The sequence below is a fragment of the Camelus dromedarius genome, chromosome 4 (assembly GCF_036321535.1).
Source record: "Camelus dromedarius isolate mCamDro1 chromosome 4, mCamDro1.pat, whole genome shotgun sequence".
Taxonomy (NCBI): Eukaryota; Metazoa; Chordata; class Mammalia; order Artiodactyla; family Camelidae; genus Camelus; species Camelus dromedarius.
In genome coordinates, this window is record NC_087439.1 from 94,608,081 (window position 1) to 94,623,482 (window position 15,402).

The 15,402-nt window shown below is 49.6% G+C and overlaps 1 protein-coding gene across 1 annotated transcript in view; it reads right to left on the bottom strand.

Moving 5' to 3' along the window:
- The window catches only part of IQCA1 (IQ motif containing with AAA domain 1), a 149,817-nt gene that overhangs the window by 21,971 nt on the left and 112,444 nt on the right, over positions 1 to 15,402 (bottom strand). Inside the window, exon 15 of the mRNA XM_010975798.3 lies at positions 13,851 to 14,050. Within this exon, the coding sequence (XP_010974100.3) occupies positions 13,851 to 14,050 (200 nt within the window). The remainder of the gene's footprint in view (positions 1 to 13,850; positions 14,051 to 15,402) is intronic.

The window sequence follows — 15,402 nt, forward strand, 5'->3', positions numbered from 1 at the left end:
GTTAGCTTGTTACGAGGAAGGTTGGTTCAGCGCCGGGGCCCCATGGTCTGTTCTTCCCCATGTGGCTGTGCCTTTGTGGCTATGCCTTTGTGGCCGTGGTTTTGTCTGGAAGGCAGCCCTGAGCCGCTTCGCGGTGAATGGGGCTTCACGCCGGCGCTGGGACTTACCGTGGGCCCGTGAATAATTGCCACAATACCTACCAATCCCTTCAAAGTGTCCCCATTGAGGCGGGAAGCCCCATAAAAAGACGGGCAGGACCCCTAGGCAGGGCCGTTGCTTTCCTCCCACTAGCGTCCGGTTCCCTGGCCCAGAGGCTCTATCTCACTTTTTGCCTCTAAAGCGGCTAACTTACACCTAGAATTCTATTGGTTCCCTGAGCTCACTTTCCTTCACTCCTGATTGGTTACTACTCTCACTGCTGATTGGTTATTACTCTCACTGCTGATTGGTCCACTTCCCTAACTTCTGATTGGCCCACTTCCCTAACTTCTGATTGGCCCATTTGTAGTACTTTATTTGCATGGAGCTCACTCCTGATTGGCCTATTTCTACAAAGGTTGTTCCTGGTTGGTAAACTTCTGTTGTACTCTATTTGCATATGATGTTGCAAAGTGTAAAACTGGCAGCCTATAAAAGGCCTGTGTAAACCAACAGACGGGGTCTAGAATTTGAAGCGTTAATTTTTTTGGGACCGCTGGTGTAATAAGCTTGACTTCTCCGTCTCCGTGAGTGCTGCTTGGTCTCTTGCCCGGATTTAGATTGCTGTCACAACTGAGCTGTAACATCGAGCTGTAACACATTTTTCTGCAACACCGTGATCGTGGAGTTCGGGCATTTTTGCAAGAATTTGTGCTTTGTACAAAATTGCTACAGTTAAAAGCTGTCTCCAGCCACTGCTAACACAGAGCTATGTACTCTTAATTTTTACGTCGTTAAACATCATTAAGGTAGCAGGTGTGACTTTAAACCGAGACAGACATTTCATAAATGATGGAAAAATCACGGGGAACACTGGCTGAGTCCGTCTCCCCAGCACACATACACCAAGGGAAGCAGAATATGCACGTTCAAAGACACAAGTGGAGTGAGCGAGGTCCCCGTGCTAGTCCCGACACCTGGGCTGGCAGTTCCAGCCCCACCCCACACACGCCAGGACGTTCACAGAGGAAACAGTACCCACCAACCACTCTTTAGTTGACGTTATTTTTCAGACCCCAAGCCACAGCATGGAGGAACTCTGAACTGCAAGTTTCAATCCCAGGACCTGAGGCAGTGCAGCGGGGCGAGCAGGCCAGGCCTGGGCCATGCGCGTGGCACGGGGTGTCACATGAAAGGTCATGGCCAGCATGGACCCAGCACCTCCTCTGCTTGGAGGACACCGTCTGTGATAACTCATTCCCTCACACTACAGCCTGATGAAGCAAGTACCATGGTTATCACCCCTGTTTACAGATGGGGAAACTGAGGCTCAAAGACGTTAAGTGTCCTGTCCGAGGTCACACAGCTAGAAAGTCCCAGAAGCAGGATGTGCAGCAGGCCAGGCTGATGGCTGGAAGCAGAGCCACGTCCTCAGGTCCCTTCACTTACTCAAGCCAGACACTTGGGCATCATCCCCTGCCTCACCTCCCATGTCTGTCCATCCCCAAGTCCACCCATCCCCCTCCTAATGCCTCTCAACCCCATCAATGCATCCATTCTCTTGGCTCCTGACTTTACCCCCCAACTTCTTTCCAGCTGGCCCGCCCGCTGAAGTCCCAGGGACCGACTCAAGTGCCCCAGGGGCGGGCTCCAAGGAACCATTGTTCCGCTAAAAGCTATTCTGAGTTTTAAGTCAAAAGCTTCCCTAGTTCCAGTCCCTAAAAAAAAAAAAAAAGAGATACTGTACATGGAAGGTTTTAAGCTTTCCAGGAAAAAGACACTGTATAATAATACAGGCAAAATCTTATTCTTTTCCATCACTCTTAAAAAATCTTAGTTTTAGAACTCAAACCAATGGAAAAACAATTTTCCCATAAACAATTGTCTCCTGTCTCAGGCTGGCTCTCGGGCTCACCAGTGCCGCACACTGGCCTCTCCTGTGTCCTGTGGCAAGATGCGGATTTTCCACGGCTTTGCTTTGGCCTCTGTTCTCTCAGTGCAGCTGTTCTTACTGGGAATTGCAGATGAGAGTCCCAAGTATTCCAGCGTTCCTTTGCTCTTTCTGCTTTCCCCTTCCCTTTAGTTTGTTGATTGATTGATTGAACTCGTCAGTTTACGATGTTGTGTCAGTGTCAGCATCGTGTTTCAGTCATACATGTACATACATATACTCTTTTTCATATTTTCTTCTTTATACATTACTACAAGATATTGAATATATAGTTTCCTGTGCTGTACAGTATGAACTTGTTTATCTATTTTATATACATTACTGTGTATCTGCAAATCTGGAACTCCCAGTTTATCCCTTCCTACCCCTTTCACCCCCTGGTAACCATAAGTTTGATTTCTATGTCTGTGAGTCTGTTTCTGTTTTGTAAACAAATTCATTTGTGTCATTTTTTTCTTTCAGCTTTTGACAAAGTTAAGCTAGAGCTGGGCTTGAAGCACAGGTGTCTTATTGGCTTAGGGTAATTCTTAAACCGCAGTCTCATTTCCAGCACCTTATTTAAAGCTGTTTTGAAAACCTGGACACCCTATTCCATTGAACGTGCAAGCTGAGGACCGTTCCCTGAACTTGAACGCCCCTTCAGAGCGAGCGGGGGAACTGCACACTTCCCGGGTTTCTCGCACGCACCTGTGAAGGAATTCCCCCCGCAGGACGCTCGCCTGCTCTGGGACTCACAAGGGCGCGCGGAGGACGCGATTATTATCAGATAAACAGAAATCACTTCCCCAGCCAGTTCCTGGACGGTAACAATACAAGGAACAGTCGTCTGTAAACGGCCTGGAGACCCGGCGCCCGCTCCCCTCTCCCCCGTCCCGCGCCCCCGCGGAGCCCCGCACGGCCCACCCCCGCTCCCGTTTCACACGTGAGCTCGCTGAGGCAGAGAGGGAAGTCAGTAACGCGGCCCACCAGCACGGAGACGCGTGGAGCCCGGAGGCAGCCCTGGGTGGCCCGACACCCCCAGGCCCCCGCTGTCACCAGGCAGCAGGCTGCCGTGTTACCGTGGAGACATGATGCCTGTTCCAAAGCATCTCCTGACCCCTGGCCCGTGTCCTCCTCCATCACTTTTCACTCTAACAGGAAGGGCTCTAAAGACATCCAGTCTTGTTCTCCAGGGTGTGAACCTCTATTTCCGTGACCTTCCTTGGTGGCAAGCTGGCCAGGGAACACCTGGTGGCCCTGCTCAGTTCTGGGCAGAGAACAGAGGCCCAGACACTTGGGCTCTCCCACCAGGAACGCCTGTCCCACCAGGAAGAACGGAAGGAACTGAGGCTCTTTTCCTTGAGGAAAAGAAGACTTGAGGGGGAGGTTAGCTGCGTTCAAACAGTTGAAAGGCTGTCGTGGGGAAGAAAGCCTGGTTTTGTTGCTTTGGGCCCAGCGTGTAGAATGAAGGCCATTCTCTCATCTTTCACTCAAAAATCATTTAGTTACACCAGAAATTAACACAACATTGTAAACGGACTAGACTTCAAATAATAGAAAAAGAAAATCATTTAAAGAGGGGCTTTGATGTGCCGAACAGTGTGCTCAGTGCTGGGGTCCCTGACCTCAAGAAGCCCACCGCTGGACATGGAGGGCAAGTGTGAGGCTGGGACGGTGGCCCAAGGGAAACGAACGTCCACGAGGACCACCAGCGACAGAAAGAGGGCGGAGTGGTGAGGAGGGTGCCTTAGAGTGAGACAGCAGGCGAGGGTTCAAGCACACAGACCTCCCAGTGTTCTCCAGAAGGTCCCAGAGCCTGGGGAGGGGACGCCTCTGCCATGCTCAGGACGGGAGCCAGGGTGCAGAGTGAGGTGCGTCTGCTTGGGGCTGCTTGGGGTCATTCTGGAAGATGTCACAAAAGCCTTGGCGAGGCTACAGTTTGCTTTTATCCTGGAAGCTGTCGAGAGTCTGTAAGGAACTTGAATCACCACCTTTGATTCTGGTTGTGTTACAGAAAAATCCCTTTGGTGGGATGGGTGGCTGGTCCCTGGAGCCTGGGAACTAGGTTGGGGGGTGGTGTGTGCACAAGGTGTGCAGAGAAGTGAAGCTGGGGGCGGAGAGACGGGTGAGGAGATTCTGGGGGAAGATGAGGTGGGACCTTGAGCAGAGGAGAGGCAGGGCATGCAGGAAATGGGTGTGGGGGTACCTAGGAGCCGCCAGACCTGGTGATGGTTGGGTGAAGGATGAGGAAACGGGGGTCTCCAAGGCTGGGGGGCCGGGAGGACAGAAGGCTGACGGCCCAGGAGTCCAGACAGGGGACTGGACTAGGGATGAAATGATGAGGCCATTTTAGGCCACAGGAGCCCGAGGGCAGCTGGGAGTCCAGGCAGACGGACTGATGGGTCTGGGGAGCGGGGGTGGGGGGGCACTGGAAGGGCCCTGCGGCTGCAGCAAATGAGGGTAGAGGAGCCATGAGAATGGGTGGAGGGCTCCCAAGTAAAGGGGGAGCATGGATGAGGCCAGGCCAGGGCTGTGGAGCGGGGACCACTGGGTGAAGGCATTAATGAAGGAGGTGGGGCTGACAAGGAAGAGCAGCACCAGAGGAACAAAAGGACACAGAAGAGGGAGTGTCCTGGAGCAGGGAAAGCAGAGGGCCAGTGCTGGCCGGAGGGTCTGGTAACCCGGAGGGTGGTGGCGGGGTGGGGTGCGGGGGCAGAAAACAGGTGCCAGGAGGCTGAGGAGTGCGTACGGCAGAGACAGGGAGCATGGGCAGGGCAGAGTCTGGAGACGGCACTGGGTGGGGAGGGAAGTCAGGAGAGGATGACCTTGAGGCGAAAAGGGCTCGCCCTCCCAGCCTGGGCCTTGGTGGGGGGATGGCTGTGGCCACAGGCAGTTTGACCGCGAGCCAATGGATGTCCGTGGACGCGTCGGGCAAAGGCTGAGCTTTGAAAATACGTTCCCCAGAAATTTGGTGCTTTCTTGTTGCAAAGTCTGTCCTGGTTAGTAGGCATTTTAGAATACGTATCTGGACAGACAGAGACAACACCCATTGGCCTCCCCTGAGAATGAATCGTCAGATGTTTTCTGTCTTCCCAGACCTTTCCCGACACCTGTGCTCGCCAACACGAGATGCCGCCTCACACGCTGCTTTATATTCCTGCTCGCTCAGTATGCGATTTATTTCTCCAACATCATTTAAACGTGGGGTCCATTTACTGATCTAACCCCTGGCTTTTGAACGTTCGGATGCCTCTCTGCCTTCTTGCTAAATCAGACAGTGCTTCGGTGGGCACTTTGGGGCCAGGGTGCTGCTGGTTTGGAGGTGCCGTGCACTTGCCCTCCTGGAGGCCCTCTGTTCTCCGGCCATCAATACGTGGATCTGTTTTTCCTCATTCCCTTCAACGAGTATCAACAGTAAAAAACTCTTTGCTAATTTGTTAATGAAAAATGGTGTTCTTTGCTCTCAATTTTCGCTTAGCAACGAAAAGGCTTCACTTAAATTGCCCGCAGAGAGTTTGAGGTTAAGGGCAATTAAATGTAATTAATTCATAATTGAACTTTTCCTAAGTTACAGGGGACAGTTTACTTCAGCTGCCAGTAGAGGGCCCTGTAGTCCCGTCGAATATCAACTCCAGAGTGAAGACGGATTTCAACAGCGTGTGCGCTTTCAAATTCTGGGAAGCGCTACCAAACAGCGAGTTCTCCATCCGTGTGAATTTTATGGACTTGACCTTTTGTATTCTCCAAGGACACGCTGTCAAACGTCCGCCATCAGCATTAGATTCTCTTGGGTTAGTACATACTGGTGGAACAATGAAAACCTGCTTGTGCTTGGCATGCTTGAATTACTAATTAGATCTGCCCAAATGACCCTTGGAAGCTCTGGAAGTTCTTTCTGAAAGGGTCCTATTCTGCTTGCCACAGAGAACCTCAGGAAAAACCAGCTACTTTTTTTCAGTGGTTGTGCCTTAGTCTACCAAACTGAAAAGGACCATACATCCACCTGTCCATCCACCTGTCTACCTGTCCATCCATCCATCCATCCATCCATCCATCCATCCATCCATCCATCCCACACAGATTTGCTGAGCATCTGTGATGTGCGTGGCGGGAGGCAGGGACAGCTGGGAACTAAGAGACACGGTCCCTGCCTGCAGAGTGTGTGGCCTCCTCTGTCTGAATGGGAGCGGCTGGGCGGTCAGGCAGCCAGTGAGGTGCTCCTGTGCTGGAGAGGAGCTGGAGAGGGCTGGCCTCTTGGAGGGGAGCTTACTTTCCTGAACTATAGTCACTTGGATTCTGATGCAATACTCAATATGTGAGGACTTTTGTTTAGCATTTCTGTCATTTAAAAATGATGTTTAAAATTTCTCTTTCCATGCAGTATCCTCCCTGCAATCGCAGGAGTCCCTTCAAGCCCTCGCTGAGTGTCACCTGGGATAAACCGTAAGTGACCGTCACAGGAAGAACGGGTGCGCTGAAGAGCCAGGAGCCCAGCAGGGCTGGCCCTGCACGGAAAGGAAGGCAGGTAAACTGAGGCAGAGAAGGGGACCAGGAGGGCGCTGGGGCGCGGGCACAACTGACGGACCATGACACGGGGTGTGAGGGAAGCAGGCCGCGCTGGTGGCAGGAGCGCCTGATGCCGCTGCTGGTTATCAGGTCGGATTCGAGGGATGGTGTCCGGATGGTACCAGGCGTCAGGCTTGCAGACCATGCAGACTTTCCCCTGCAGATCCCTCCTCCCAGCCCACTCCCAGCTAGCGATACTGGAACTAATGGATTCCCGCCTGCTGCACGACTCCGTGCCAACTTGGAGAAGCACAGGGGTGAGTGACTGGGCGCGAGGTCAGACTCCCCCCACCCCGCAACAGGCACATTTTAGCTGAAGCTAGAGCACCTCTGCTCTAAGCGTTTCCAAATTGGCCCAAAATTCTTGAACGCTGGTGGCATCAACCCCGGTCCCAGGTCGTCCCATTACGCACCACAGAACAAGAGCAGATGCACACCCTGTTTATGGTGATTTACAGCCCACAGCCGTCTCCACATACCTCGCTGACAGACAGAGCCCGGGGCAGCATCCGCAGTCTGGACCACCCTCCCCCCCAGGCCCGCCCCACCCTCCGCGGGGACGTGGGAACGCTCTGAGGCTGCCGCTCACTTTTGCTGTGAACCTAAAACCGCTCTGAAATGGAAAGTCTATGCTTTAAAAAAAACTTGGATGCCTCTGTGTGCTCCCTTTCTCAGCCTGAACCGTCCCCACCACACAGCGGGAAGTGACCGGCTCTCTGCCAGCAGCCAACTCGGGGCGGACGGGCACCAGCGCCCGGTTCCTTTATTTTCACACCTGGTGCTGCATCCAAGTGGCTGAATTCTCCCTCTGCGTCCCCTCTCCTCCATCACCAACCCCCTCTGCTTGAGCAGCGCCATCTTGAGGGGTCAGGTGTAGGTCTTTGCTTTATCCTTATTGGATTTCACCTTGTGAAGGTGGGGCTAACGTAGTTATGACAGTTCTTATGTATCTGTGTTTTTCTGAAAAAACATCACCCATGAACAGCGATGCTGTCTTTGTTTGGGTTATTAAGCAGGAGCAGAATTCTCCAGGATCTTCAGGAATGTGGTTGGCTGGGCTCCCCATCGCCTGACTCCTGGACCAGCTGTTTACACCAGCACATCTGGGCAAGCTCCCTTGGCCTGGTGCCATCAGCAGCTGGCCGAGAGCCCAGCGAGGAGCCCTGGTGGGCGGTGCCGCAGCCTGAGCAGCACCTTGGCCCCCTTTCATCCCCACTTGCCGGCCAGTGTGGCCACGTGGGCTGGACACTGGCCGGGTGGTCCCCTTAGCCCTGCTTTCTCAAGCCTCCCCCTGGTTCCAGCCGTCAGCGGCCAGATGTCTCACAAAGGCAGGAAGGGAGGATGCAAGGACCCCAGCGAGGAGACAGCATCTCTCCCAGGAGCCACAGCGCAGAACGGGGACTGTTCTGCTCCGGCCAGCTCTCCCGGGCGCCTCTGGCCTCCCCTTGGCCTTCCCATGGGCGGTCTGGAGGGTCAGTGCAGGTGGAGACCGGGAGACGTGGAATCCCGCGGGAGCTGCCAACAGGACGCCCCCAGTTCCTTCCCTTTCTCACACTGAAATGCTCCCCCTGACACTCTGACCCAGGAATGGCCTTGCCCTTGGGCACAACACAGCCTTCACGCCCCCAGGGGACAAGGTGGGGGGCTGCGTGATGGCTTTGGTGTCAGACCTAGGCTTAAATCCAGATCCCTTACTTCTTTTGTATTTTTTGGTCAAAGTAAGTTTTGAGCCTCAGTTTTCTTGTCTGTAAAATGGAGACATGAATTCCCGCCTCATCAGAGATTGGGGGAATTAAAAGGGAAAGTCCTTAGCATGTGCTGGACTCCTGGCCGGACGACCGGAGTCCCCCTTGCTCCTCCCCCCACGATCCACCGTCATAAACGCCCGAGACGGCTGGCATCTGGCCTCGACGACTTCTGTTGTCCACAAAATACCTATTCGATATGAATCACCTATAGCCTGTTTCTTACTGTTAGCTGTATTTCTAATACTTCCTAGCTCAACAGACGTATATTCCTTTCCACAGATAGCTTTAGTGAGAGAGAATTTTCAACAATTGTTTACTTGTTCAGTCAATGCATTTCTTTAAGAAACCCATTAGAGTTATTGTGTGGAGAAGAAAGGAAGCCTCCAAAAATAATGAGAACAAAATGGATCTGAATTTGCACTTGGGAAACAAACCAGAGACTTGTTTTCACGTGTGCAGGGTGCTACACGGGGAGCAAACGCTCCAGTGGAAGGGAAATGAACGTGCTTCCTCCTGGGGGCATTCTTTGCTCTATAGAGATTAATTCAGTCCTGGGAATTCTTTCTAAGAAGATGTGACGTGTAATCAGGCCCTTCTCTTATTTCTCCTCCAGCAAAAGCCTCAGACCCACATTCTGTTGCCCTCAAGTCGGCCCGGCCCCGGCGCAGGCACCTGCAGCGGGCTGGGGTTCCCTGCCATTGATTTACCAGCACAGACACAACACCCCGCTTTCCCCTGGTTAATTAAAAGCAAATACCTCTTTGCAAAGCAGATAGCTGCTCTGTCAGTCATGCCAGGACGCAGTGGCCTCACTGCGCATGGTTTTTAATTGAGTGACTTCCACTCCCAGGACCTCTGGGTCTTTTGTTAATCAGTTTTATACACAGCAAAGGTGAAGCTCGACAAGGTGTGTGGCAGGCACTCGGACGCGGGGTGGCCGAGGTGGGGGAACGTGCTTTTCCGCATTTTGATGATCCAATATCTGGCACTTTGGGGTCCGCATCAGGTCAGTTTGTCGTGATTCTCATAAATGCAAAGACTGCTCATCTGACATCAAGACAAACTTCTCAGCAGCAGGAGGAAATAATTACTTGAGGGTGAGAACATCACGATCGGGTCTTTGGCTCTGCCCTCGAGTCACCCAGGAGGTAGGTGGGAGAAGAGAGGCTGAATCATTCAGTAGAGCTGATGTCATGACATTGCAACCCAGGAAAATTACTTAAATGTTTTGTACCTCAGTTTCCTTATCAGCAAAATGGGGCTCCTGCCTCACTCATAAGGCTGTTGTGAGGAGTGAATGAGTTAAATCCCAGAGGCGTGTAGGACAGGGTCTGTGAAACACAGATGCTTATGAAATGCTGGTGTTTTTATACTTAGGAGCTTCCATTGATTACTTGACAATCTTGACAAAATTCGGTGTTTAGAATGAGTGAATTTAGGCGTTCCTTTGGGCAAGAGGATAGGTTTCTTTTACTTTTCCTCTGAAGGACTTAGTGCTTTGAGCTTAGTGGTTAAGTACACAGAGGCCACAAGTCAAGCTTCTGGGCTTCAAATTCCAGCTCACCTTCAAATCCTGGGTTAACCCCGGAAGTGTGCAAGTGTTGGGGAAGATTCCAGGAAGCTCAGTGGAAAGCAACAGCTGGAAAGCTAAAATAGCTAAGCGCATACCTTAGCTTCTGCCAAGTTAAAGGAGCTGGGTAAACACCTCGAGCTTTCCACTGACACTTCAAAGTACAGACAGTGTTCCAGGACTGAAGGCAAAATCATAACAGACCCACGCTAATGAAATGGAAAACAAAGCCTCTGCAAGTTCAAGCTGATCAGCCAGTAATTTAACTGCCTGTTAGAACAACACCTAGCATGCTTCAGTGTGTCAGCTATGTATCATCCACAATGTCCAATAGACAATAAAAATTATTCAGCATATGAAGAAACAGAAACACGTGACCCATAGTCAGGAAGAAAAGCTGTGAAATAGAAACAGACCCCATGATGACCCAGTATTGGAATTAGCAGATAAAGACTAGAATGTAACTACTGAGTTCAAGGACTTAAAAGAAAAGATAGCTATATTGAGTGAACAGATGGAGAATTACAGGAGAGAAATAAAAACCTGAAAGAATAAGCAAATTTAAATCCTAGAACTGAAAAGCAAAATATCAGAAACACAAAAAATAATCCACAAGATTATTTAGTAGCAGATTGAAGACAGTAGAAGAAAGGGCAGGGAAATCTGAATATAGATGAATAGAAATTATCCAATGTGGAAACTGGAGAGACAGAACCTCAGTGCCTTGTGGAACAACACCAAGCAGTCAAATATACATGTAATTGGAGTCTCAGAAGGAGAAAAGAGAAAGTGCAGAAAAAAATATTTGAGGAAATAATGGCCAAAATTTCCCAAATTTGGTTTAAAACATATATTTATAGTTTCAATGAGCACAGTGAGCCACAAGCAGTAAAAGGACAAAGAAAAAACAAAAATACTGAAACACATTATAGCCAAATGGATGAAAACCAAAATAAAGAGAAAACCTTACAACTATTCAGAGAATAAAGACACATTACACACAGGAGATCAGTAATTTGAACTTTTGATAACTTTTCATCAGAAATAATGGAGATTAAAAAGACAGTGTGATAGCATCTTTAAAGTGCTGAAAGAAAAATATGTCAACACAGAATTCTATATCCATCAAAAGTATCCTTCAAAAATGGAAGTGATGTAAAAACATTTAAAAATAAAATGAACGCTAAGAAAATCTGTTGCCAGCAGACCTGCACTAAAAGCAATGTTAAAGGAAGTTCCTCAGCTGGAAGGGAAATGACCCCACATGGAGGTCTGGCTTAACAGAAAGGAGTGGAAAATACTGAAAATGGTAAATAAGTGCGTGTGTATAAAATACTAAACTTTTCCTCCTGATTTCTTTAAAAGACAAATGACTGTTTAATGCAAAAACAATATCACTCTATTGTGCTGTTCACAACATTTCTAGATGTAAAATGTATGATAAAGACACAAGGGACAAGGGATAACAAGTTATATTGTCAGATCCTCGCATTTTAAGTAAAACAGCACAGTACTGACTTATGCAGACTGTGAGAAGCTAAAAATGACCACTGTAGTTTGTAGAGCAATTGCTGAAAAAAAAGAGTCATTGCTAAAAATAAAAGACAACAGAGGGATTCAGATAAAATGCTACAAAGTACTGAATTCACCCAAAAGAAGGCAGGAAAAGAGGAACAGAAGAATAAGAAAGAAACGGGACAAATGGGGAATAAACAGCAAAACGGGAGGCCTAACTCAACCACGTGAATAAACGCATTTAAGGTAAAGACAGCGATCACTCCAGTTCAGTGGCAGATACTGTCAGATTGGATTAAAAAGCAAGACAAGTATGTGTTATCCACAAAAAAGGCACTTTAATTATAAAGACACTGAAAATAAGAGAGGATAAAGCAAGCTGGTGTGGCTGTCATGTTCTTATCAGACTAGGACGACTTCATGATAAGTACTACTAGAGACAAAAAGGGACATTTCATAATGATAAAAAACCAGCCAGGAGACACAGCGTCCTAAATGTGGATGCATCTCTTTTGTAACAGAGCTGCAACGTGCGTGAAGCAAAAACTGACAACTAAAAGGAGAAATTCTTTGGGTTTTTTTTGGGGGGTGGTGGAGGTAATTAGGTTTCTTAATTAATTTATTTTTAATGGAGGTATTAGGGATTGAACCCAGGCCCTCATGCATGCAGGGCATGCACTCTAAAAGGAGAAATAAAGAATTCCACCATCATAGTTGGTGGTTTTAATACCCCCTTTCAGTAACTGATAGGACAAGAAACAACAAAAACAGAAATCTGAAACTGAAAAAACAAGTCACAGAATGAGAGAAAACACTTGCCATATGTGTGTCCCACAAAGAACCTGCACCCAGAATATATGAAGAACTCTTACAAATCTCAAGACCAGCAGTCAGTGAAAGGCAGGCAAATGACTTGAACAGGCATCTCAAAAAAGAAATTATAGAAGGACCGAAAAGCACATGAAAATGGTGGTGATGCAGTTGTATACGTCACACTTAAAATGCAGACTGAAGATCTGTGCATGTCACTGTACGTAAATTTTACCTTAATAAAAACAGTGCAGGAGGATACAGGAGAGAAAGATCTAGGTTTGAACCCCACTCGGCCACTTGTTCTCGGTGGCCTTGGGCATCCTACTTAACCTCTCAGAGCCCCAGCTTATCTGGACTCCTGTGAAATTTTAATATTGAATATAAATATTCAGTGTCAGTATGCTCTAGACCTCGGTGATCCTTGTGGGCATGTGTGTGTACTGTGTATTCGTCCATCTCTCTGTTTATCATCGTCTTCTATCACCACCATCATTTATATCTAAACTGTAGCAGAGAATCACTGCTTTTAGAGCTGACACACAGTATCATTTGGTTTGACTCATGCATTTTGGTGATGATAAAAATGGAGACCCGGGGAGGTGAAGGGCTGACTAAGCTTGCAGGGCTGGGTCATGTAGGGCCCTTTGAGGGCACTGCGTCCCCTGGCACTGTGATGTAAGTGGATGTCCACACCACTGCAGTCAGTGCAGCTCCTGTGGGTTCCTGCTTACAGCCTCTGTGAGGGGTGACTGCAGTTCATGCCACGTGAGAAAGAATAACCCCAAATGCAAATACGTGATGCCATATTGGAGGGGGTGGGCTGGAAAAAGAAACGGTGGGTTTAATGTTTAAGGAGACAGGTGAGCATTTCAGGAAGGGTTCCTGCGGCAGAAGGAGCCCAATCATGTTGGCCTATTTTCTTCTTTTTTTTAAAAAAAATTTTTACTGAAATATAGTCAGTTACTATGCTACTGGTGGGAATGCAGTTTGGTGCAGCTGCTGTGGAAAACAGTATAGAGATTCCTCAAAAAACTAAAAATAGACCTACCGTGTGATCCAACAACCCCACTCTTGGGCACATATCCAGAGGGAACTTCAATTTAAAAAGACACACGCATCCCAATGTTCTTAGCAGCACTATTTACAATAGCCAAGACATGGAAGCAACCTAAATGTCCATCCACAGATGACTGGCTAAAGAAGTTGTGGTATATTTATACAATGGAATGCTACTCAGCCATAAAAAAGAATAAAATAACGCCATTTGCAGCAACATGGATGGACCTGGAGATTGTCGTTCTAAGAGAAGGAGGCTGATCTGAGTGGCACAGTACGGTATTTTTGCAAAGAAAGAAGCTGTGTCTAGTTGTCGGACGCTCAGCCAGATGCAATAATAAAATCATTTACGGGAGGATGCAACGGGAGGAAGTTGAAAAGGGAGGTGCGTATCAGCCTAAGGAAATTATCTGCAGGGGTCTGTGCTAGTTGGCTTAAGGAAATTAACTGCAGCATTGGAAAATGTAATCTGAGAGAGGGAAGGGAACCAGAGGTCAAGAAATGGAATAAATACCTTGAAGACGACATGCAGCATCATCTGGAGGCCGCTGTTGCCGGGGTATTTCCCGGCAATGTTAGTTGCGGACAAGTTGAAGAGGTTGGCTCCCGTTTCGGTACAGATGGCGTGGACCAGCATTTTCTTCCCCACCCCAGACGGCCCGGCCAAGAGCAGGGACTTCACCAGAGGAGCTTTCTTGTGCACCGCTGCAGAACCTTAAAAAGGCAGAGGAAGAGGCTCTAAGACCCTGCCTAGGAAATACATGGTTCTTAGGCTGGGACTCCTCAAGGCCATGACTCCGCGGCATGACCCCAGCCTGAGCCGCGATGGATGTGTCGAAGGCATTTCTCACCAGGGGCATGCCTCCTGTCTCAGCCGGCTCTGTGACACCTTTGATTTGCTGTCAGGGCTCAAGGTGGAGCTGTCGGGTCTCCTTGGGTATCTAATACAGTCCTTCTCTCTCACCCCTCCCCCTAGCATTTCCCCAGACTCATAATTCTAAAGCGCATTCCTGCAATAAGTCACCTCTGGCATTTGGGGGGAGGGGGCAGGGGTCCCTGTGTCTGTCAGGGGCAGCACTACGCCCTTTGAAAGCTTGGAAAGAGAAGAGTGAGATGGACAGCAGGGTACACGAAGTGTTCAGTAGTGATTCTTAGGGGGAAAGGGGGAAAACCGAGGTCCAGGTGGCGGTCGCCTGACTGCTGTCTTCTGTCCTGGTTTCCAGCCTGTGGGCAGGGGCAGCCAAGCCGGCACTTGATAGTAGAAGGACCTGAGTTTACTAGGTCAGCCACATTGTCCACCCCCTCAAGCCCAGGGTGGGGCTGGGGCCTGAGTGTCTTCCATGGTCCCGAACGTGAGCAGAGCACACTGGGCGCTGAGGAATCCCAGGGTGAGCGGAACGAAGTCCTGGAGGGAGCCGTGATCAGCGCTGCTGCCGTCGTGTTGGCTGCCTTCTCTCGGCGGCTGGGCTCCTTGATCAGCTCTGAATGTGCCCGTATCACAGTTACTGCGCTTCGTCTTCCTTTCCTCTCGTCTGATTGACGAGATGGAGGGAATTTACCTAATACGTAGAAATAATTTTTGTGTTTCCCTCCCACGCTCCGCAAAAGCTTGGGAAGTAGTTTTGCGCAAGTTCTCTAAAACGGAGCTCCACGGGCGCGCTTCACTGGTGGTGAGCGCGGGGAACGGCAGCGTGTGATGGCGAAGCAGGCCCCGTTTTCCGCGGCAGCAGAGAGATGCCATTCTTTCTGTCTCCAGTTCACCACCTGGATACTGAGGGCTGCTCAGTCTGTGGCCCTGGCTGGGGACCGCTGGGGACTACCACGCGGGAAAGAGCCAGGATTTGCTGTAAAGAGTCTATGGCCAGGAGAGGAGCTAAACCTGAGTAAGGTAACTAGGAAGGGAGGAAATAGTGCAGCGAGACGCAGAGAGGAAAGTATTTCCTGCCTGAGGGATGAGGTGGGAGGGTGGAGGGGGCTCAGGCTGAACTTCCAGGAGAGGGTGGCGTCTGAGCTGTCCTGTGAAGAGTGGGCAGAACTGACGGGGCCATCTGATAAGGCTGCAAGAG